At 40.9% G+C, this 25,632-nt stretch overlaps 1 protein-coding gene across 5 annotated transcripts in view; it reads right to left on the bottom strand.

The window, feature by feature from the left end:
* The window catches only part of MEIS1 (Meis homeobox 1), a 141,206-nt gene that overhangs the window by 52,071 nt on the left and 63,503 nt on the right, over positions 1-25,632 (bottom strand). For 4 of the 5 annotated variants that reach the window (XM_059078970.2, XM_059078973.2, XM_059078968.2 and 1 more), the window contains exon 8: positions 11,767-11,912. The exons of the other annotated variant lie outside the window; for it this stretch is intronic. In XM_059078970.2, coding sequence (XP_058934953.1) covers positions 11,767-11,912 — 146 coding nt within the window. The remainder of the gene's footprint in view (positions 1-11,766; positions 11,913-25,632) is intronic. 5 annotated transcript variants of the gene reach the window in all.

The raw sequence follows: 25,632 nt of genomic DNA on the forward strand, positions 1-25,632 counted from the left end.
TTGGTTTCCACATAGAGTGTTATGGAGCATATTCACTTCACAATACATGGAAGCTCGATATACATCATCTTTACCTCCTTCCAACTACATCCTTATGAAGATGTTTTCATGTGGGAACATTCAAAACTGATTTATGATGCTATTGCAACAACTAAGCAACTAATCTTCCAGTATAAATGTATCACCTATGAACAACCTCACTGAAACATATAAATTCCATATATACTTAAAAATATTACTGTCTGTAATGTAATAGAGCAGAATGTTTCAAAGCCTATAACCTTGCATGCAGAAGCAGTTTTTCAGGCATTAATACTTAAATGGGTCATAGACACCACATCTGTCATTCTGTCCTGAAGTCTATGAGGCAAAACCAAGACTATGCTGGCCTATTGATTTTTCTAGCATTTGCTTTAATTTACTTAACCATTGAGAAATCCATCAGTACATAAAGGGCAACTGTCCATTACTGCCTCATTTGCAGACATTCCTTCCCCTCATTTTTGGTAAATATTTCCCTTACACTGCTATGTGTTTACAGTGTAAAAACGAATTAGGAAAGTGCTCACACCTGTTTCTGTTCAGTAACTGCTGCACTGAGGTATATGTAATGTGCTTAAAGACAGAATATCTAGACATTATTACATCTGTGTGCAAAGGGTGGTAAATTAGATCCTAATTACATTAACAGGGATTCTGCCTCCCAGCTTAAATTTTACATGAGCACTCTGCAAAAATCCAAAAGCTCTGCAGTGGTTTCTTTATGAGCTGGTGATTACAGCTACTTCCTATGCGGTCACTAAATATTCTGTTTACAAATAAACGAAGAAGCTTTGAGCCAACTTGCCAGGGTCATAATCTATTTTTTTTCCTCCCCCTCCCTCTTTGCAACAAACCCTCGCCCCATATGCATGGCAACAATCAGGAGCCCTGGCTTCATCTAATTACTCCATCACATAATTTCACAAATTGCTTTGTCACCGGGGAGCCAAGTGCAAAACACGCTCACAGTGGGATTTCAGGCAGCAGCTTTCATTTACTACTCATTCCTTGTTAAATTAAACACGAAAACACGAGTTGTGTGAAAGAAGTCAAAAAGAAGGGCTGCAAAGGAGCCAGACAAGTATATCTCCTATTTACCATTTCTCCAAATACATCGCTGGCAGCAGGCATTGTGAACAGGAGTATCCCCTTGCTTGGCTGGCCCATTCCTGGCTCAATATAGCTGCTACAATAGACCACGGCCGAAAGGTCAAGAGCAAACGGGCTTCTCTGGAAAGTAAGTTTCATCATATATCAACAGGAAGCCTGAGCCTATGGTAAAAAATTTGATAGACTCAAGCCCCTCTATTCTTTACCCTTTCTGCTTTCTGAAGTGCCTGGCCATGATCCTCACATGAGAATGTGTATCTGTATTAGATGAATGATGTTAAGCCCTTTGAAGGTATAAACAGTATCCCATATTTCCATTCTGGCTAGAAGGAAGGAACCCGATTCCACTAATCTTTAAAAGTTCTCCAATGGAAAGATCATCCATCAAGTTCATACGGTATTAGATGTTTTCCTTTTAAGTATTAATGCCTTGCACGTTTCTGAAACACATCAAGATAAATGCTCACCCATCTCACTAAGGATGTGGGTGGAAGAAAAAGAGTGTACGGTGGGTGACATTACTAGAGGGAGTGAACCTGAGGTTATACCCCTGGAAGCTGACATTTTTATGTCAACAACTAAACACAGCCACTGGTAATTAAAGGTATTTCTCTGCAGCTCAGGAGCCAGCAGGGTCAGGTACCATTTTACACCACAAACCAGTCCTTTATGCATGTAGATTTGCCAGCATTATCTGCACAGGGAGAAGGAGACATTAGCAGCAGCTGTCTCTGCTTTTACACTGAAAATTCTATTCATACAGACAGGTGGAGTAATTTAAAAGCCAATGTGGTGCAATTTCGATGTGACTAATGTCACTGCCTACTAAAATGCCACCATTACCACTGTTTATGGAAACATTACTAAAATTACATTTTATTCAAAAGAATTTTAGGATTCTAGTTATTTCTAGCTTTAAAATGATCAGACCTCAGTGTCATACCCCAGAGCGGTGGCTTAATTCTCCAGGCTTTAGCAGCCTTCTTTGCTGAGAAACGACAGTTGGATTGTAGTTTCAAGAGTAATTGGGGCTGCATAAGCAGTTTCCCCTATCTCCATAAAGCAAATGAAAGACATAGCTCTTTGGCGTCCTGAACATGTGACAGGCAAAAAATCTTCAAGGAGCTAAATTCTGTGTTCGAAGGGTTAGTTAACGATTTGCATGAGGAAAGATTCCCCAAATCACTATCACACATTGTTAGTAATACACAGGGCTAGAGTTTCACCTATTTCCATAAAGAAGGAGGGACAGTTAATGTTTAAAATCTGAAATTCTAACAATGTATAAATGATTACAATTGCACAAAATATCAATAGCTGCAGCTATGCCTTCTTTATTCACAGATATGTCTGGAAAAAGAATCTAAATAGGAAAGGACCTTCCTTGACCCCCCGTTACCAATAACCATCAGGTTGCACTATGAAGTTTTATGCCAAACCTTCCGGCTCTTATTTTTATTTAAAAAATACTAATCAGCTAGCTCATGAAATGAGATTGTAATTATACCTTTGTACTCCCATGATGGTGATTTGATTTGCTCTGTGTTTGGGAAGCAACATGGTAAAAAGCACATGGAAATTCAAGGCAGGAGACGCTCCCTGGTTGCAGCTCAGCCAGTTCCTAGCTTTTGACCCTGAGAAAATTCATTAACTTCTCTCACCTTCATTTCTGTCATCCTGACTGACTACCTTACAGGATTGTCTTAAGAATCCAGTGTTGGGCTTCCCTGGTGGCGCAGTGGTTGAGAGTCCGCCTGCCGATGCAGGGGACACGGGTTCGTGCCTCGGTCCGGGAGGATCCCACGTGTCGCAGAGCGGCTGGGCCCGTGAGCCATGGCCGCTGAGCCTGCGCTTCTGGAGCCTGTGCTCCGCAGGGGGAGAGGCCACAACAGTGAGAGGCCCGCGTACCGCCAAAAAAAAAAAAAAAAAAGCACCATAGAGACACATATTATAAGTTTATTTAGCCTTTTGATCAATTTTTTCCTTCAGCTGTTAACAGGACAGAATGGTCCAATGTCAAAAGAGCCAAGCAAAAAAAAAAAAAAAAAAAAAAAAGAGCCAAGCAATTAATGGATCATTTTTTTTTAAAAAACTTGGTAAAAGTAACATTATGTAAGCAGGGGATAATTGCATTTCTTTTAAAAATGAAATCGTCATTTTTGTGGAGTTCCTCCCCCAAGAAGTTTGGAAACTGACTTTTCTTTAAATAAGGGACAGGAATTATTCCTAAGCTTCTATAAACTGCAACAGAAATTTTCTCCGCTCATTGATCTTTCTTAGGATGAGTGTTCCTATTAACACCTCCTGGCCTCTGGATGTCCCAAGAACTTCCTAGGACACCGAATTCTCAAAGGTCATTCGTGTCATGGGAGAGCGCGTGGGCTCTACAGGGATGCTACCGGCAAAGTTAATGTGAAAACAGACAAAAACTGATCGCAGGATATTAAGAACTGAAAAGCAAAGACACCTAAATGGTTAAGTTCAAATATATTGCCCCATTTTTTTTCTGGAGAGATAATGTCTGGAGGACATTCAAATATAAGCAGTGATTTAAATCAAACGAAGTTCTCTATTTCAGGAGATTTTGAATAATCCATTATAAAACCAAGTAACTTGTGTCTCATTTGAATATCAACTAACTTAGGGTGCTTGCATTTATAACATCAAGTTACTTGAGGCCTATCTTTTCTTTAGAGTGTCCAAAGATAGAGCAATACTTCTTGTATTGGGAGCCACACTCCCTGGGCTATAATTTGCTGAGTGAAGGCATTTTGCAATAGCAAGAAAACACAAAATCTGAAAGGTCTTTGAAATGTTAGGAAATCGCCTGGCGTAATTCTTCCAGCTACTCCTCTGCTCTTGGAGGCTGCCCACAGGCCCACCAGGAAATGCACGCCTTATCTGAGTATTCGAGGGCTCTCTCCTGTCTCCTGACACGCTGAGCTGAGTATCCAGTCCATTGACAAAAGCCACCTTTCCCAGGCTCAGGACTCGCAAATGGAAAGACAAACAGTATTGAAACACCAGCACGTTTGTCCATAGCAGTCATTTTGCTATAAATCTGCACAATTACTATCATTACTACCTCGGAGCCTTAATAAAGCGATTTTTGCTGTCTCATGGCATTCCATATACCTCAGGTAAGCTTGGCCCATAACCAAGAGGGTTTCGTGACCATTGCAATGTGGTCTCCACTCTTTGCTTACCCTCTGACATTGGTTTCCATCAGCAGAAACAGAAAAATTAGGGCCCTGAACATAGCTATTTAGGGGATTAAAAGAAGTAAAATGGATCAGTTTTTCCCATCAGGGTTGGTAAGGATGGCAGGGGTTCAGAGAGATTTGTCTTATAGGAAAATGCCCAAGTACATAGGGACATATATGTACACAGGGTCATAATCACACTTCCGTAAGAAAGACTGAGATGTGATAAGGATATTTCCAGTTAAGTCAAAGTCTCCTAAATTACATGACATATAGATTTACTTCCACTGGCAAAACAACCAACCAGCCAAACCAAACCAAAACACTGGAATCCTTCCTAAAACAAAACCACTGGATTGTCTGTTCATCAAACCTCCATTCTTTAAACCAAAGTACCTTCACTAGGAATCTTAAACACTGAGAAAGTAAAAAGCCAAACCTATGTCACAAAAAATTCCTACGGATTAGACTGAGTTAGTTTAAAAATATGCTCACACATATGTACGTGATGCTCTAATTTTAATCTGAAAGATAAATTGAGGAGGAGAAGTTTCATATTCATTGACTGAATTTAGCATTTTGTCTTAAAAAATGTATCATCACTAAGAGGTATCAGAAGACAGGACATTGATATATGCGTTTTAAGTGTAAATGGCTAGCTAGTTTTCCAACAATTATGTGCATGGGCAACCATCAACTTAACAAATTTTGCTTATATGGGCACTTTTTTTTTTTTTTTTTTTTTTTGCGGTATGCGGGTCTCTCACTGTTGTGGCCTCTCCCGTTGCGGAGCACAGGCTCCGGACGCACAGGCCCAGCGGCCATGGCTCACGGGCTTAGTTGCTCCGCGGCATGTGGGATCTTCCCGGACCAGGGCACGAACCCGTGTCTCCTGCATCGGCAGGCGGATTCTCAACCACTGCGCCACCAGGGAAGCCCGGGCACTTCTCTTTTGAACCTAATCCTTCATTGAATCAACTCGATTAAGAGTATATCAGAAAACCTGGGCTTCCCTGGTGGTGCAGTGGTTAAGAATCCACCAGCCAAGGCAGGGGACACGGGTTCGATCCGTGGTCTGAGAAGATCCCACATGCCTTGGAGCAACTAAGCCCATGCGCCACAACTACTGAGCCTGTGCTCTAGAGTCCGCGAGCCACAACTACTGAAGCCCGCGCGCCTAGAGCCTGTGCTCCGCAATGAGAAGCCACCGCAGTGAGAAGCCCACGCATAACAAAGAGTAGCCCCCGCTCGTCGCAACTAGAGAAAGCCCAAGAGCAGCAGCAAAGACCCAACGCAGCGAAAAATAAATTAAAAAAAAAAAAAAAAGAGTACATCAGAAAACCAAACTACAATGTATTTTTAACTTAGCCTTGGAAACAAAAGGAAAATTTTAGAATAAGCTGGCAAATTGCCAGCCAGACGCTACAAATGTCCCTTATATAAGGCACCATATAAAGGCACCAACCATCAGTGAAATGAACAAACCATTTGACTGAGCACAAAAATCTCAACCACATCCCGAAATTCATAGAGCCGCAATCAGAGTTCATCTGCTTAAGAGTCCTACGCCACCTGGATAAATGAACAATTTTAAAGTTGGACTTTTGTTTTTACTTTTGATTGTTTTTTTCCCCCATGCCTCCTCGTCAACCGACTGTAATTCCCCCAGGTCAGAGGTGCATAACTAGGATGGGGAAGAAAGGCTGGGGCAAAGGGAAGGAGGTGTGCGGGAGGCTGGGAGGGAGCTCTGCCAGGTCACTAATGGCCTCTGGGGCAACAACTTGGAGAACAGGCTGATGCTTCGCCTTTGATCTTCTAATTCACAATGATCATTAGTATTAACTCCGATTCTTCTGGGTGAAGAATTCCAGCTGTAGCCTTTTCAGTTTACCTGACCTAAGAAAATTCATCACCCATCCCATTAGGATTTCAATAACCAGCTAAGAAAAAGAAAAAGGCAGTTGCTCCAGAATCTAGAAACCACTCGCTTCATTATTAAAACAGGGTTTATATGATGTATATTACAGAAGAATTAGGGCATTCCAACATTACCTCCAAGTCATTAAATAATCTATTCCTTTTTTGTCCTGAAACAGATGACTCCCAATTGGGTAAAAGATATTCAGGGTCCTATCTAATCAAAGTTGAAATATGCTATCTCCAAAGTAGCAGAGATCTTTTAAAAGTAAGATAGAGAGATCTGTCATCTAAGCCTGTATTGATTTCGGCAAAGCCAAGCTCTGACCATCATCGTGACTAAAGCCTGGGAAAGTGACTGGTAACCTCGTGTAAGAAAAAAAAAAGTAAGAACTGTGAAGATATTCTTCTTATGTATTTCAGAGAGCTCATTTTTGATATGGGACATGGGCATCTGAAAGGAAAAAAAAATCTTCTCACTCCTTCATACTAGTTTTCAAGTATCTTAATTTAATAAGGTATCTGTAGATACCACATAATGAAAAAAGGATCAAAGTTAGCTGCCACCTCCACAAGCCACCCTCCTTGGCTCAGGCATATGAACACGGAGGACTAGTTAGGACAGTCTTTCCCAAATACTTTGCACTACCCTGATTGACATTTTAGGCCAAAGTTCAAAAATATAGTCTTCCTGCCTTGCTACCTTCTTAGAACTAATGGTAGCTGAAGGATGCTAACTGGTACAGCACAATAAGAATATTCACTGTTAAAACTGGCAAAGAATAGAGGTGAGGGATAGGAGGAGATATAGAAATGGGAGAAGAAGAGCATATTCCATCTGCTACCTAACTATGTGCCTCTGTACTAGTCCTTCTCTCTGTGTCTGCCTTTTGACTCTCCACTCACCTTGATCAACAAAATGGGTTATCTGGATACCAATGAGAAGTATTTTTTCATTCTAACAATAATTCACAATGTTTAGAGAGCAGTTCTTCCAAACTTGCAGGCAGAGATTTGATACTAAGATGTTTCCACCAGATCTTGTTACCAAAAGCAAAAACCAATGAAACAACATCTGTCTCTTCTAGAGCATTCAATTCCCAATTCAATTCCATTTACTCCATTCTTAGAGTGGTGGACCCGCAGGGCCCTTTTCATCTAATAGTGTTTCTATGGCAACGCCATTCTCAACCTGGAAGATTCTACAACCCCTCACTTTGGCTTTATCCACATTGAGAGGAAAGTCTTATAAATCAGAAATTGAGACATAAATTTCTCTACAGGAAAAGAAAAAATAGTATTTTCCAGGCTAGAAGTTGAAAGAAAGAAAACAAAAACAAATAGCAAAATGTGTATATAACCTAGAAACAACGTTTGTCTCTATAGTACCCAATGGGATCCTCAAGATCAGTGAAAGGATGGGGAATCCAAGAGAATGTGAATGAAAGTCAATTCACCTTCAGGATCACCTCTCCTACTGGTCAATGCCAAATGAGTCACACCTTGAAAGGTTCCTTCACCTGAATTTGCAGGTATGCATTTTAACAACCTCAACTCTCCCTAACTTTTCAGGATTCCTAGAGCACACAAGCTCCATGCAGGAAAATATGTCAGTGCATATTTTCAATAAGAACCATATTAACCCCTTTTCTATTTAGATTATACTTAAAATTGCAATATGTTAGGGTAGGAAAACAAAAAGAAAAAAGGCCCTTGATTCTTTACCTTAAACATTGTATTTATTCCTTCTCTTCATTTTTACTAGCCCTTAGGCAGATATCTCTGTAATGCTATGTAGCAAAATAACCAGTAATATGCAAAACACATCCAGCTTAAACATTATGACACAGCAGGCTATATTTACAGCTGGAATAATGCCCTTAGGAAGGAAAAAAAAATCTTGATGTGGCATATGCCCCTGAACTGATCATGACTATATAGTGACTCATACCCAAATATTAAGTACTTTCTAATTGTTTGCAGTAATTTGTCTTCAGGCAAATGCAAGCATTTCTATTAATACATCCTTTTATTTTCTTTCGAATTCTCTCTCATTATCTAAATAATGTCAGTCATTCTTTTCAATTCCAGGGAATAGTTTTTTTTAGGAGAACTTCTCTAGTTATCAAAACTGGAAAAGGTTCAACTAAGTCTAAGCTGGAAATTCACATCACTGAAATTTCCTTTTACCCCATAATCACCAAAGTTTAAAACCTGTTTCCTTTTTCTTTTATTGTTTTTATTATATACAAGTATGTCCAGTTTAGCTTGCTAGAGACTGTGAGTCCAAAAATGAAGCTAAAGTTCTCTCTTTGGAGTAGTAAAATGTGCTACTGATTAAATCTACCTGTGACCAACTACAGAGAGGCACATTTTTCTCATGCAGCTGGGGTGCAAATCCAGAAAGGTTTTTTTATTCAGGGCCTATTCTACTCTTCTAACAAACAAATGCTGAAAGCCCTTTCAAAGGCAGCTTTTTTTAACTGAATAAACTCAATGAAAAGATTGACCCATATATTTGAAAAAGAAAAAAAGATAGCAATTTGCTTTCCAAAAGGTGTATGAGGTTTTATAATATACCTCGGGCATTTAAAAAATTAGTTTCTTTTTACAATTTGCTAATAAATTGTGATTGCTATTGTTTTAATTAGCCAGAGTTTCAGTTGCTCTTTTGTATTTAGCAAGATTTCATAAAGGATCTCCTGGATAAGTTGCATTAATCATATAGCAAGAATGTGATCATCTAAAATTTGTACACAGTCTTCCAAATGAATTGTGCATCCCTAAAGACCTCTCAGAATTTGAAATAAATTTGCTAAAGAATTAACACTGAGATAACAGTAGTTACTTACATTTGGACAAATAATAATAAAACTCTTTATACGTTTTCTCATGGTATTTATTATAATCGGCTCTTGACTATAAGTATTACCTAAACAGTTTATGCATTCTTTCAAGAAGTATAATGAGACAAGGAGAAGGCTGTTCCTTATAACTGGAAATCTATCTACTCTTGCAATTGGAGAAGAGGGACAGAAGGGAATCTTTCTCATTGGAAGAAGGAAAGGGGGAGAAAATTTAAATATATCTCCTCACTTTGCTTTTTAGATGATATTATGAGAGTTTCTGCTTTTTAGAGATCATTATCATTATCAATATTTTTGTATGAGCACATGGCAGTGGGGTGGGGAAGGAGGGTGGAAATACCCAATGGAAACCAGGAGACAATGTCTATGAGCATTCTTAGAATGCCAGGGAGACGTGGACAAATGGGTTTCCCCCTCAGGGTAGTGGCACAGGCCAGCACCGACCCTCAAACTGAAGGAAATTAGCCGGACCTCAAAAAATCAGACAGTTCATGAATAATTTCTGTTGCAATTGCCCCAATAATATATGGACCACAAAAAGCATTGCAATGCAGGTAAAGTCATGCTGGCTGTTAAAAAGCATTTTGTTGTTGTTGTTCTTTTTTTATTTTTAAAGAAAATAATATAGCTCTTGGCAAGGTTCTTCACAAGGGTACGACCTAGAAAACCAGGAAATCTGGTGGATGAATAAAAGAACTTGCTTCTTCTTTCCTGATTCTGTCTGAACGAATATTTGATTATATTTTCTTCAGGGGCACCTCAGCTTCGAGTGAAGCCAAAACTCCTTTGCAGATTGAAATGGAGGCTGACAAAGTCTTTTTTTTTTCTGTTAGTATAGGAAATAGAGTTTGGTTGTGACTTCAGGGTCAACCTGATTTTGTCCCCTCCCCCGGCTCATCCTCAGGTTAGATCAGGTTAGCTGGTTGGCTCCAGTGATGAAATATCAGCACGGCTGCATCAGCACTTTTGCCCAATTGTCACTTCTTATCTCCCGCTGACTTTAAATGCCCTACTATTTATTCTTCATGCTATGCCCTCTAGACCCTAGTCCTTCCCCTCCCATTCAGTGGTGGTCAATAATCCTCAGCAGCAAACTTGCACAAAGCAGATCTCAAACTATCCACATAAATGCAACAAGTGTCAGGCAAGTAAGGGCACCCGAATCAGGTTTCAGGTCAACCGAACATGATGTTAAAATCAGCTAAACCATCTACATCTTCAACTAACTACCAGTATTAACCATCCCTAAAGCCGATTCCAAAACTATCAGCGTAATCTAGTTACTGTTTGGAATCGTGGTGGAAAGAAGAAAAGGAAAGAAACTATTTTTTAGTTAGTGCTGCTGCTCTCGGTTTTTATTTTATTTAGGGATGCTGGAAAATCTGGGTTAATTTATAGCCTCGAGTATTATTGGAGGCACAGCCTCTGTCCAGAGGAGCTGAACCAGTTTGGTCTCCCACATCCTCTGTTTGTCTCCCTGTATCAATATAAGTCACTGAGGAACATGGCTTTGAAAGTGGGTGAGGATGTGAGAGTCAACAGGTCTGGACACGTTAGTGACAATGCAGAATTAACTTTGATACTGAAGAAAATCAAATGACTTTAAGAAAAGCAAACGATGCTAAAAACAGTAACATAAAAGGTTGGCTCCTAACATTTCTTTAAAAAAACAAGATTTTTTAACATTCATTCATGTTAGGCTAGTCTATGCTAGTCTAAATGTGTCCTTTGTCCCTAATATTGAAAGTACCCCTGGCCAACAATTTTGTTGATTTTTAATATATTATTTTACCCATAAATCTTCATTTCATCTTCTTCCTTAGGTCATTAAATCAGTATGCACTTCCAAAAATATTCACCAAAATATTATGATTATAAATATTTTGAACATGAAATCCATTCAGAACAATAACCAAACAAAACAAATCCCTCGGTGGCATAAAGCCCCAAATCTCCAGTCTCTCACATCTCCAGGAGAATTCCTGCAGTGAAAACAGCAATACTCACACAGACAATATAAACTGTTACTTGGCTTGAAAAGTCACAAGGGACTACACAGGAAGAGCTGACTCTATATTGCTGTTTTCCTTTACAGTTCTAAATACAGGGACAACTTTCACTGTGCAGCTCTGACTCAGATGAACGTTTCATAATGGCAGCCAGTACATTCAAACCACTTAAGAGCAAATTATGTGAGCAACCTGCCATTGCAACAAGATTTAAATCTTTGCAGACCATTCGCCATGAAGGTCCACTAAAGCATTGGAAGAAATTAAGTCCTTCTCTCTGGGGTTTGTCTGACTTTGTTCTTAGTGGGACCTGGTTCTAGGTACTTAAGAGTCACACTGAGAAAAACAACATCATTAACATACATACTTAAAGTCACAAGTGCACATGAACTCCTAAACCTTATAACTTACAAAAGTGAGCAAAATCGCAATAGCAAAAACTCCTAATTTGGGGTATGGATCTAGGAAACAAGTGCTAACACCTCTGTAAGAACTGTGGGCACACAGTGATTTATGAAATATTCCAAGTCCAGAGGGATCATTTTTCCCCCCTTTTTTCTATCAAAACTGGTTCATTGTCCATATTTAGTTTACATATGTCATTTAGAATCCACTTACTGTTAGATGCTGGAACAGCCACGCCCTCATGATATTTGTGGCTACTTTGGGAAAGATGCCACGCTTTTTGTGACGCTTTTTGTCCTTATCTGGATCATCATCGTCACCTGTGCTGGGGGAAGCTACACTGTTGTCCAAGCCATCACCTGCAAACATAGTGAATCAAATTTTGACTGATGCTACCTTAACATGCTTTATTCAAATAGAATGCCTTTGGATATAAACAAAACCAAAAGAGCAATATCAATGATTAATAGTTTATTTGGTACTCTTTTCTTTCTTTCTTTTTTTTTTTTTTTTTTTTTAAGACAAAGAGAAAGAACAAGGCCTAGGCTCAAAAGTAGTCAGGTCTAAGGAACTTCTTCCAAAGAACATTGGAAAAGGTCAAAGGGAATGGAGGGGAGTATCCCATCTCTTTAGTTGCTTTGTTGCCATGGTAATTATTCAGATGTGGATAGTGGAGACATGTTAAGTGTAACTCCTACTGGGGAGTTAAATATGGTGGAAACCATGAGCAGAGGTGCTGTCCATGCCTGGGTATTCAAATCCCACATAAAGTCATTGATGTCAACTTGTGAGCAGATGCATTTAAGACATCAACTATTTCCATAAGTGATCTATCTTAAGACTAAAGTAGGCCATGGAAATGTAGGTAATCCATCATATAAGCAGTCTGACATACGAATGCTTCAAATAGAATATAATTTTTCTTGTCAGAGAAAGAGAGCATAAAGTTTAGTAAGGGAAAAACTCTTGAAATCGATTTTTAATGAGAAAACAATGACTATTTAAATCAAATAAAGTGATGTTAAATGAATAGTCAGTTGGGATTGTACTCCCCTAATAATCCAGGCAGTTTCTGAAAAATTTCTTCTAGATTTAAATTTTTCTCACTGAAGAGTCACCTCCTTACACATTCCTATACACTGGATACTATTTTTCCATTGATTTTTGTTGTAACATTTAAGTTGTTTCTTCTAGATAATTTTTTGGCTCTGTGACACAATAAGATAAAGAATGTAGTATTCCTTTTAAAATGGCATATTGAATAAGAAAAAAAAAAGTGAAATTTCAGTCCATATAATCACACTGTCCAAAACAAGCCATAAGGTACAAATGGAAAGTAAACACTTGGCGTTTAGGCACAAATGTTAAAAGGGAAAACAACAGTGGACTATACATACTACCCTAAAAAGTAGCTTAGCTTTTGTCAGACTGGTACCCCAGCTCTCTCAGTGGAAACTACTGGCTTTTAAAAAGGGACAGGTTGATCTGGGCCCAGAAAGAAGAGCTAGAGTGGCGAGACTTAACAATGAAGCTAGCACACTCCCTGGGTTCACTGGGAGACCTGTGCACATGGCCCAAAGAACTCTGGTAAGACTGCACATGGCAACTAGCCTCAGAATCCTTTGGAACGTTTCATGAATTTCTGTATTCCTTGCTTCTTTTATCTAAATATCCTACACACAAAAAGAATTCTCTATTTTTAAAACAATTTTATTGATAGTTGATTTACAATGTTGTGTTAATTTCTGCTGTACAACAAAGTGACTCAGTTACATATGTACATATATATATTCTTTTCCATATTCTTTTCTATTATGGTTTCTCACAAGATATTGAAGAATCCTCTATTTTGATTTCAGTTATTTCAGTCGAATCTAAAGTAGTTAGGTTGTCATTAATCAGTTGTTCTTAACAGAGTTCCCTCAGGAAACTCCAACCGCCACCCCTCCTCCCAAAAGAAAACTGCCCCCTAAATTACCTTGACTTGTACTGAGTTGAAGTTTAAAAACTTTGTTGGGTGAGTGACAGACTGATTTCGACATTTCTGCTAGGATGACAGCATACGCCACAAACACAAAACTTTTGCAGAACTTTTCGGTTGAATTTTTATCAAATTAAAATCCATAATTTCATTGTATTCTATGTTTTGTTGACAAAAATCGTATATTCTGTAAAAGGTCCATGGAATCATGGCTGTGTTCTCAGTGAAAAAGATCATAATGACCCACAATTCCCAAGCCCTCACTGTATCAATGAAGAAAGTACTTGTGATCCTGCTGGATGATTTGCTCAAGGGGGATGGTCCAGGCAGGATGAGACACCCACATCCCTAAACCAGTACTCCTTCCACCGTACCACACCTTTGATTTGCATACCCAAGTGTTTTATAAGGGGTCTCCTTGGATTTGCCTAATAAATTCTTAGAAAGTCCAATATTTAAAGAGGCTTTTTATTCAGAGAAGCAATTCACCATATAAAATAACAATTCATTAAAAAAACATGAGAAAAGAAACCAACTCAAAAGCATTTAAATTTTCAGTGGGCTAATCCACTTTCAATATGCAATAGGTAACCAAGGAAAAGAAACATATTACTTGATCACTGATGAAAAAGCTTCTGACCTAAGGACACAGTTTTTCACCACCTTGCCCATGATTATTTCCAACCTTAAAAAAAAAAAAAAAAATAGCCTTTCTCTCCATCTCAAAACCCCTTCAGATTAATTTAGCAGGCAATGCCTCGAGCCTGCCTTGAAGAGAATTCATTGATAATTTATGGAAATATCTACTATAATCCAGCGGAGATGACTTTTTTCCAGCTTTGTGCATCAATAGATAATCAAGGCCTTAAAGCAGCCTTAGCTTCCCATTACCTCAGGCAAAAGAATTCCTGAAAGCGTGCCTTGAGGGCACCTGAATTATATACTGCATTAGGAGAGGAAGGCTTTCTGCATTCCACGTGTAACACTCACCAGAACCTTTCCTGTTTATTTCTGCCATATGAAAGCAGAAGCATTAGGAACAGAATTGTTTAAGTGAAGACTTATGTAGATACAATGGAGAAACCTTTCAAGCAAGAGCCAGATCAACCCCCTTCAGTCCCTGGCAGTGACCTCTCCCGAATAAAAGGTTTCTATTACATCATTAGCTCAAGCCAAAAACAGCCTTGGCTTAATGCTCAGTTTGTTCTTCCTACTGTTTTTAGGCAAATACAGCTACTTTACTCCCATCTGGGAGGGAAATTACACTGCTGGGTTGTAATCTAAGACAAGATTTTCATTGGAAGCAAATGCTTTCAATCCAGTGTAAATACTGGTGCATGTTCAGAAAAGCCTAAAACAATAAACCCTGCTCCTTCCCGACACAAGTTAGGGAAATGGAGAGGATGGGGAAGGAGGAGAGCATAATAAAACAGACGATTCTCAAAGCAAACACTTTCATAGATTTTAATAAATTGTTTAACCTCTTCCACTTTCTAAAATGGAAAATTGATCTCGAAACGTCTCCACCTCAGAGGAAAGTCTCAATGGTCAATTGTACCTTGCACATTTCCATCCACTCTGCAATTTGATACAGTCACCTCTCTGCGGTCTCTAGAGGATTTATTTCCTTTTTATTTTCAAGATCACTAAACAAACTTGGAGGACCGCCGGCTGACCACACGGCAGCAGGCAGCAGCTCTGAACCACATTTGTAAAATGTCAGCAAGTGACTTCATTCCTGGAGCTGACTTCTCCTGCCACCAAATGAAGGCAAACTGAAAAGGTGGAAATAATCATAAAAATGATGCTAGTCCATAAACAAGCTTACAGCCTCATTAGGATAGCAGTAGGCTCCAGTGGGTGATTTATGCTCGTTTTGCTGATGCTATGAGGAAATGCCATAGGGCGACTTTAGCCAATTGCTAATGGGTTCTGACAGCTTCTTAGCAACTAGTGCAAGCAACATTGTGGCGTTTGCTAGTGACAGAAACCGAAAATGTCATATTATCTGCCCATGTGTCATGAAGTCCGTGTGGCAATTAACTAGCAGGCCAGTGACTGAGGGGCCAGAGGCTCCTGAAAATGGCCTTTGGCTATGCAGAGGCAGCCAATGGGCGCTGAGCCGCACACGGGCCACATTCTAATGCAGAAAGCTACTTCCCTGCGACTTCCCTGGCTCTGATGAGACTGGGCCACTCAAATTCCCCCTCCTCCGCTCACTGAAGTGCCACCCCGGGCTCCCTTCTCTCTCTGGGCACTGGCTCCGGCGCTATTAGAAGACTCTAAAGTGATCTGCTTTGATCGGATCGTCCAAATGGCTCCTTAATTGGCACTACCTGTTTCTGTGCTCTTTGGACACTGGATTCAAAGGTGCCAGCTATTTTTCTGCTCTCTCACAAAGGAGTCCAAAAGGATTTCAGATCACTGAAGCAGACTCCTGGCCTGTCAGATGGCTGGGAGCAGAGGAACAAACTCTGGGCAGCCACAAAACACTGTTTAAAAAACACCAGGCTTCTAATAAGCAGCGGGAGAATCCTGGCCGTACTTTTCAGGTTGCGAGCTCTCGAAACCATGCGCTATATGTCAAACTGTCAAACCTTTCAGCGTGGGCCATTTGCCCTTTCAAATAATATTTAAGAATTGTTTTTACAAAATTTTATAGGCCATGGTCTAGTGAAAGAGGCCAACCAACAAAGAAAGGAATTTGTACTACAATTCGTCTATGGACAATTTCTTGTGAGACCTGGGCCCGTCCCAGCGGAGCAAGGCAGGTGACCTGTGACAGCTCCCAGGCTGTCAGAGAGCTCAGATTTCAAACATGCTCAGCTCAAACATCCCTGGTCGCCTATTTAAGCATGCCCAGGCATTTAGACCGCGCTATCTCGTGCCTTTCAAGGCAGGATAAAGCGGCGTTTATCGTATTCAGGCGATTCAATGGGTCAGACTGACCGTGTCAGCGGGGGCTCCTTCCCGGCAGGTCAATGTCTGACTCCCATTTTCTCTCTCCCTCCTAACTCCCTCTCTCCCCCCAGGACCACCAGTCCCCAAAACCTATTCTGAGGGAGGCAAAAACAAAACCCCCAAAAGCGCCTGACATTTACATCACAAGGGCTGGCCAGGCACTTCCCGCGACGGTGGGCCACCAGGTAGAAATAAAATGGGTTGTCCATCAGAGGGTTCTTTATGCCACAGAGGCAAAACTCCTAATTAGGGAAATGAACTTTCAACCGCCAGGGCAAAAGAACATGTAAGGTTGTGGACCCTCCTGTTTTGCTAGAAACCAAGCTGGAAAACACCCCGCTTCAAGATCATTTCATTGACAATTTGGTAGCGAGACTGCATGGTTTCGGGTCACGTTCTCTCCCTAACCTTTACTTTTCTCCTCTTTGAGCATTTAGAAATAGAGTCTTTGTCCCAAAAATGTACCTAGACTCAAAAATCAAGGCCAGTTATAACCGTATCTTTCGATACTGAGTCAGTTCTGTTGTGCCTTGAAAGCTGTCTCAATGGTCAGTGCAAAGCCCTCCGAGGACTGTACAGTCCATGTTATGAGGCGGCTAAATTTTCATCCAATATTAAGGGTTTCTGTTTTCTCACATAGCACTTCTCCGTGAGAGAATATGGCCTTTCGTCCCTTAAATGGTGTGTAGAACATTCCCGCCTTTCTAGGGGCCCCCGGTGCAAACATCCCCTCGGTATGAGGAGGTCGGGTTTCCTTTGTAGTCGAGCTATCTGGGTGTGCCAGGTTGCTAGGAAAAATGTAAAAACTACCCCAAACCCACTTCTCCAGATCCTGGCTGTGTCTACTTAGCCAGAAGTCAGAGGGGATAATGTTTCTGTGTTATGTTAAGAGGATAAATGGTGAGAATTATAACAAGCTTTCTCAGGAACCGGCTAGAATACTTCAGAGGCTTTAAGGAGGTGTTTTGTCTTCATTTAGAATGCGTAATAGCTGCCAGAATGATTTTTCTGAAACACATATCTGATCGTATAACCCTGGCACTTAAAATCCTCTGCAGCTGCCCTTTGCCTTCAGGATAAAGGTCACACTTTTTAGCCTGGCGTAGAAGGCCTTTCGTGATCTCTCTCCGGGGTGTGTTTGTTTGCAGCCCATCTTCTGCCGGGTCCCCGGGGGCACTGCACTCGACGCCCCGCCCCCCCACTCCAATCCTGAGCCCACCTGACGTTCTCAGGATCTCACTACACACACGGATCTCTCACACCTCTTTGTGTTTCCCTGTGCTAGTCCCTTTCCCTGGCAAACTCCTCGGTGACCTTTTAGGTTCGGTTCAACTGCCATCTCCTATAAGGAGTTTTTGCTGGACTCTAACTCTCTTCAGTAATCCTCCCCCGTCCGGAGTGATTTTTCTTCTCCTGACATTCCTCGACCCAAACACACTTCATACTCTACTAGCACCGTTCATTTCCGTATATGTCCCCTCAACCTGATTACAGAATATTGTGAAAACAGGGACCTGGTCATACTCCTCACTAAGATTCTCTAGCCCCAGGGTTACCCCTGTGTGCAGGGTACAGACTTGTCCATTGCTTCTTCAGTGAATGTGTGAATGCATCTTTTTTTTTCACTGTATGGAGAAAACCGTAGTTTCAATTTCCCGCTGTTACAAGTCTTTTGGATACACACCTAAATGAAACTCTTGAAAAATATTCACCAATGAAACGTAAGAAAACATTTTAAAAAATGCATTCTCCAAAGCTGAGAAGTTTCCTTAGAATTTTTAAGCTCATCTTGGACAAGAGATGGACTAAGAGTTAAGTATCAGACTTCTTTATAACGTTTACCATAACCCTTTAGAAATACACCCCTACTCCCTGCAATCACAACTCAAAACTATTTACCCAACTAAAATTTCTTGCTGTTTCTCCATTTTTTCTGAGTTCACCTTTTTAAAAATGCAGCAAAAGTTATTTGTCTCCTTCTGCATTTTCCCCTGAATGAATTAATTATACCACTCCCCGCACCCTTGACACACCTCTCAGTTTTACCCTAGTAAAGAATCTCAGCTATCTCTAAGCAGACAATTTGACCCTGAGCTCAGACTCCAGACTCACACTTTCTAGATATGGTACAAACACAAAACTCTAGAACTATGGTTTTGCCAAGTCGTTGTGTCAGTCTTTCCCACAGCATTCCTCCACACCTGTCTCAGCAATTCTTCAGCAACAGGTTATCTGAGGACATTAATATCTGATACTGTTACAGATTGACATGTCACAGGATCCTAGGAAACATTAGAAAGGTTTTTGCAAGACAAATGAAAACATAATACAACCTCATAAGTCTTATTAAATATTTTCAAAATAAACAGAGTAAACTTTCTATATCTTCAAATCTGAGGCCAATAGACATATGTAATAGTCTAAACCCAATGGTTAACTTCTACATTTAACTTTAATTAGGGTTCTCTTAGCTCAGCCTCCCTTTTGTATCTCTTCTCATCCTGAGGTGTTGAAGGTTTCCTTGTTTTTAGTTCAAAGGGATCTTCAGTTGATCAGAGGTAAGCACACTCTCATATATTTTATTTTACCACCATGGCTTTCCTGAAAATGTTGAGGTAGTTCCTTTGGAAACCAAGATGAGGTGTTGTTGGTACCTGCCCTGGCAGTGTTAAGTCCTAGACAATGGCACGGATCGAAAAGATGGAGCTAAGGTGAACAGGGGAGAAGATTAAGAAGAGCAAACTTTAAATAAACATATTCTTGGCACTTATAAAAAGAAATGTCTAGCTATGCTTCCAAAGGTTGGCTTCACAGAGATTCGCTATGAGGCTTTTCCTTTCTAGTTGAATTTAGGCTTGTTAAACAGTGACAGATATTTGTCAATAGTTAACCACTGTGGAATGAGCTCACAGCCTCACTCTGCCCTTTAGTGGACTCCTGACATCACAGAAACCCCAGGGAAGAGATGAAGAATCAGAGCCTGCAGTCAGGAGCTCTCTCTATGAACCTACTGCCCCCTTTTCTAAAGAGTAAATATAGCACTTAAAAGGAGCTCTGGGTTTCCCTGGTGGTGCAGTGGTTAAGAATCCACCTGCCAATGCGGGGGACACAGGTTCGAGCCCTGGTCTGGGAAGATCCCACATGCCATGGAGCAACTAAGCCCGTGCACCACAACTACTGGGCATGCGCTCTAGAGCCCGCGTGCCACAACTACTGAGCCCACGTGCCACAACTACTGAGACCCACGTGTCTAGAGCCCGTGCTCCACAACAAGAGAAGCCACCGCAATGAGAAGCCACCACAACGAGAACCCGCGCGCTGCAACAAAGAGTAGCCCCCGCTCGGCGCAACTGAAGAAAGCCCGCGTGCAGCAATGAAACCTAATGCAGCCAAAAATAAATAAATTAATAAATAAGCCCCCCCCAAAAAAAACAGTAATTCTAAAATAAAAATAAAAGTGAGCTCTGGATATGTAACCACCTTTTGTACAACCTGTCACTCCTACCATTCATTCATTCCTTTAACAAAAATGTACTTAATTCTTACTATGTCCCAAACACGAATGCCAACCCTCTAGAGACACAAATGGTGAACCAAACCAGGAAGAGTCCCTCTTTCTATGTGCTTTCCAGTTAGAAGGCATAGACATTAAACAAAATAGTCACAGCAATAAGCGTGCAACTGTACTCCATCAGAAAGAAACATAAATCTTTGAGTGTGTGGAACAAAGGACATTGACTTAGGTGGGAGTGATCTGGAGCAGATGTCTGAAGGGTAGAGAAAAGTCAGTTAGGTAGAGTGGACAGTCTAAAAGGGCAGAGGGCAGGGAAAGTATTGCAGGTCATTGGAATCACATGTACAAAGGCCCTGCCTGTCCGGGGGAAGCATGAAACAACCACAGTACTGGGACCAGGGAAAGCAGGACAAGATGAAACTGGAGAGGTAAGAGAAGCAAGACTACACAGGGCCTTGGGGGCCATGGTCAGGATTTGGGTGTTCACCCCTAGCTTTCTAAGAGTTGTGACCTATACGTGTATTTCCGTGGGGTCATCAGTGTCCTTTCCATTGCATGCCCTGATACGATATAAATTTTACCACATAAAGCCTCATCCTCCAGTGTCTCTTTTAGTTCCACCTAGCAAATCCCTACTTTCCAAACCAAGACTGGAGAATGAGGGACAACGGACGAGCTATGAGTCTATTCAGGTAGATCCCAATTTAGGCACCGATTATATTCTGAAGTTAATTTGTAAGCAGGTCTCTTGGCCATTAGAACAAATTTTCACATAGAAGTCTGTTATGAATGGTGATAGTTTCCAATTCTTGTTCATCAAAAGCCAAAGTAATTCATTAAGTGAATGAAGTTCTAACTGACATGGGAGCCCTGGGTTCAGGAAGTCAGAAAGTGCAAAAATCAGGAGGAAGATGAGTTCCTTCTCATATTTCTGTGCATAGAGTCAGCCTAGGAAAATATTAAAATATATATGATTGCCTTTAGTACCTCTTTTTCTGTGTCTCTCCTCTGCTACATAGCTTTCCTTTCCTGGAGTTTCCAAGTATCCCAATGTCTTGTAGAGGCACTTGGCCTCCCAATTATGGTCACATCACCTGGACCGATTCTATTCCTGCTATGAATTAACACTCATAATCTCCCGCCAATCACAATACCCAGCCTTTAAGTCTACTTGACCTGAGCCAGAGTTTAGGTAGCAAGCAACCTGAAAGAATTAATTCGGACTAGGAAATGAATAACTGATGCCTCCCTCACCTTCCCAGAAGTACTGGCATTTTTAAAAGGTTTGTTAATGTAAATGAATCTTTAGTGGCAGAATTTCAGGAAGAGAAATAAAGTGTTTAAAAATACGGAGCTTGTGTATTTTTGATCAATGGATGCCAATCTTTCAAAAAAGCCCAGTGTCACTTTCCTAACTGATGATTACATCCTGCTATCCCCTCCCCACCCCAATCCCCTGCTTCTATTTGGGAAGTCACATGCTTCTGAACACCCCACGGTTTCTCACAGAAACTGTGATGGCAGTAAATGCATCCTGTAGATGTAAAGCATGGAGGACAGGAGTTAAGAAATCCAAGTTGGACGTGTGTGTGTGTCTGTGTGTGTAGGTCGTTCATAATTTGGGTGTTTATAACTCGGGGAGGATTGCCGGCCTGTTGAAATACATTGGGAATAACTTTCCCATAAATCATGCATTCTCTTAAGCTTCTATCTTCATTGTCAACTCAAATCATGCATGTAACTGTGTGAAAACTATGGAAAGAAATATATTAAATAACCGAGACCCAGAATGAAAATATCTGCTGGATTTTTACAGAATACAAAAAATTTTTTTTGTTAAAATTTTAATGTGCAGTTGATGGGATTAAAGGAAGAAACTGGGCTTTCTAAATTCATGGAAAGTAAGATTGTCAGTTGGACTCAATCAATAATCATATTTATAGTTTACTTCAGGTTTAGTTTATCTAAGTGTTCGTACAAGTAGAGTATCGTGGACAGATAAAACATACACCAAAAATCAGATAAATTTTCCACTTTTTTTTCTTAAATCATTGCACTTTGTTCTTTTGAGATAGGAATATCTTTTTCTAGTAATTCAATATGACTTTTTGACTTGAATTCCCCTCAGGGGAACAACAGCAAATTAGTTGCCTTCACACAGAGGACAAATAGCAATGATGAATAAGAAAGAAGAAAAAAACACATATTTTACTCATTTTTCATCCATTCAGCATTTTTTTTTTTTACAACTAAACACCATGGAAAATCCCTGCAAAAACAGCATAACTTCTTAAAAGTCTTAGAAACTTCAGGATGTGCGTCACTGCAAAATATTACTGAAATCTATGTATTTATACTAACAATAAAACAAAATGGAAATCCCCGACCTTTTTCTAAGAAACAAACAGAATACAGTTCAACTGCAAAGGTAAAACAGTATAAAACCATAAACTTTTGTTCTGAATCAACATCTTAGAAAGCATTTTAGGACCCAGTATTTTGCCTATTTTTTTAATATTACAGTAATGTATGACAAGTTCATGGCTTGAAATATTCTCCCCCCAAAATATCAAATATATACTAATGAATGGTCACAAAGTTCTATCTAACCATGAAAATTAATGTTTTGTCAGTAAAAAAAACAAAAACACCAAAAAACCACAAATGCCACCCACACATGGGATCTTTTTTTTTTTTTTTTGTGGTACGCAGGCCTCTCACTGCTGTGGCCTCTCCCGTTGCGGAGCACAGGCTCCAGACGCGCAGGCTCAGCGGCCATGGCTCACGGGCCCAGCCTCTCCGCGGCACGTGGGATCTTCCCGGACCGGAGCACGAGCCCGTGTCCCCTGCATTGGCAGGCGGACTCTCAACCACTGCGCCACCAGGGAAGCCCCCTATACACACACACTTTTACACAGACAGGATAACATTTATTTATCAAAGAGCTCACTTCAACAATTATATAGGATACAGTTAAAAGTAGGATTTTAAAAATATTTCTAGCATAAATATTAGAAGTAGTGGGTGACTTCCCTCATGGTCCAGTGGTTAAGAATCTGCCTTCCAATGCAGGGAACGTGGGTTCAATCCCTGGTCGGGGAACTAAGATCCCACATGCCACGGGGCAACTAAGCCCGTGCGCCGCAACTATAGAGCTCGTGCGCCGAAACTGCTGAGCCTGCCGAGCCTGCATGCTCTGGAGATCACGCACTGCAACTACTGAGCCTGCAGGCCGCAAGGAAAGATCCCATGTGCCACAACTAAGACCCAACGCAGCCAAAAATAAATAAATAAATAAATAATTTTTTTCTAATGTTAAAAAAAAAAAAGATTAGAAGCAGTGGTTCTCAATTTTGGATACACGAGGAATCACGTGGTAGCTTTACAAATGCTGATGCTTTATGCTATACCGGAGAACAATTAAACTAGTATTTTGGAGGGTGAGAGTCTGGCATTAGTGAGTTTTAAATCTCCAAGATGATTAAAATGTACTGGATTAGAATCACAGATTAAATGTGGTAAAGCTCACAGACTTCTCACAGAGAAATGACCAAAAGCGCCTTAATCAGAGAACTGTTATATTTATTTTAGATACAGTTTTTAAAAGTTTACTCATCTGGTTTCCTGCCTTATAGTTTGTAGGCTGAAAGCTTTGTAAAAATATAGGATGATGAAGAGGCAAAAAATAAGCACCTAAGAAGCATAGCACAGTAGGGCCCTTTAGCATTGGGGAAAGCAGCCCTATGAATGCCAAAGAGGCTGTATAAACAGGAAAAGATATGGTGCAGGGCCATAACTCATGGACCTTCTGACTTTCAATTTTCTTTAAGTTGTTTATAATTAGATATGATAGGGCGTATGTGTAGTCTGGGAACACTTTCATTAAAAATGTCCCTAAATTTTTTAATATTTAAAAAAGTAGGAGGGCTTCCCTGGTGGCACAGTGGTTGAGAGTCCGACTGCCGATGCAGGGGACACGGGTTCGTGCCCCGGTCCGGGAAGATCCCACATGCCGCTGAGCGGCTGGGCCCGTGAGCCATGGCCGCTGAGCCTGCACGTCCAGAGCCTGTGCTCTGCAATGGGAGAGGCCACAGCAGTGAGAGGTCCGTGTACCGCCAAAAAAAAAAAAAAAAAAAAAAAAAAAGGTAGGATTCTGTTCATCTGGACCACCTCACTCTTGAATGACTCCAGATAAACCAGGATAAGGTGTCTCCATTCTGTAGGAACTCTACCCCCATGTTTGCCCTCTCTTCACTAGTCTGTGTGGCTGGATGGGCAGAGCCTTTGCCATGAGCACTGTGAGATGGTTAAACGTGGGGCACCAGTCCACCCTGACTTGCCCTGGCTTCCTGGGGATCTTCCCTCCAGACACTCATGGGCACTGTCCTCCTCATTCCCTACTGATGCCCTTTTATTCTGCTCTGAGTTTATAAGGAGGTATGAGGTAAGGTCATGGTGTATGCAGGAAGGGCACCAGGGCAGCTGAAGGTGGATCACTGTGTATGAGAGAGTGGGACTCACCTTCTGGGGCAGAAGTTGGAGCAAGAGGAAATGCCCCGGGTCAAGGAGGAAAAAAGAGATGATACTCTGCACAGATTTCTTTGCACGCAAAGTCAAATGGAATGAGGTTGTGAAATGTAGATTAGCAAGTCTTTGGGGAGAATGAAGAGATATTAAGTATAGTTAGCAGGAAATGGGCAAGAAAGAAGTTGGGAGTTCGAAAAAAAAATGCAAGTTATTCTCTTATTTTAAGCCATCTAAAAATCCAACAGTCCCTGAAAGAAAAGGTTTGAGAATTGCTGGCCTGTGTCTGTGACGACACCTAACTTTCTCTCCTCTGATTATCCAAGGCCCCAGTTCTTTTGTAGATTTGTGGTGCCACACACACCAATCACTCAGTTAATTAGGGACAGGCGCCTGCCGTTCAAAATCAGCACAGTCTGAAAAGTGGTGACTTGACTTTGGTGGGCATAGCAAAGATAAAACTTTTTAGAGCAGTGCCACCCCAACTTTCATGCATATTACATAAAACACCAGGGATCTTGTTAAAATGTAGTTTTGGATTTAGTAGGGAAGAAGCCTGAGATTCTGCATTTCTAACAAGCTCCTAGGAGCTGCGGATGCTGTGCTGCTGGTCCAAGGACCACAAGCTTCATCCCAGCAAGGCTCTGGAGCGTCTTCCCCCATAGGCACCTAAAGCCAGCAAGTCTGCTGGGTGCATGCAGATGCCTAGCTATAGTGCAAGATGCGGACAGCCTCCTGTCCCTCCACACAATGAAATGTACCTGCACCCACTGGACAAGGCTGAGGGCAAGGCTGTTCAGGTCCTCATTTGAGCAGGCAACCCACTGACGGGAGTATGGAAACAAGCCAGGATGTCTCCCACTGGTGACTCATATCTGCAAGTGCTACTGCCGTCTTCCTCATCTCCTCAGCAAGTACTATACCTCACTTCTTGTCTCCTATGTTGGAGGTGTTCTAAGAGAATAGTTTAGCCTCTGGAGTTGGATTGCCAGGTTCATAAAAGTCTCATTTTCCCCATTAATAGTTGTGTGACCCTGGGCAAGTTATTTAACCTCTCCAAGCCCAAGTTTCACCCCTTTAGAAAAAATGAGCATAGTAA

The sequence above is a fragment of the Kogia breviceps genome, chromosome 11 (genome assembly GCF_026419965.1).
Source record: "Kogia breviceps isolate mKogBre1 chromosome 11, mKogBre1 haplotype 1, whole genome shotgun sequence".
NCBI classification, from domain to species: domain Eukaryota; kingdom Metazoa; phylum Chordata; class Mammalia; order Artiodactyla; family Physeteridae; genus Kogia; species Kogia breviceps.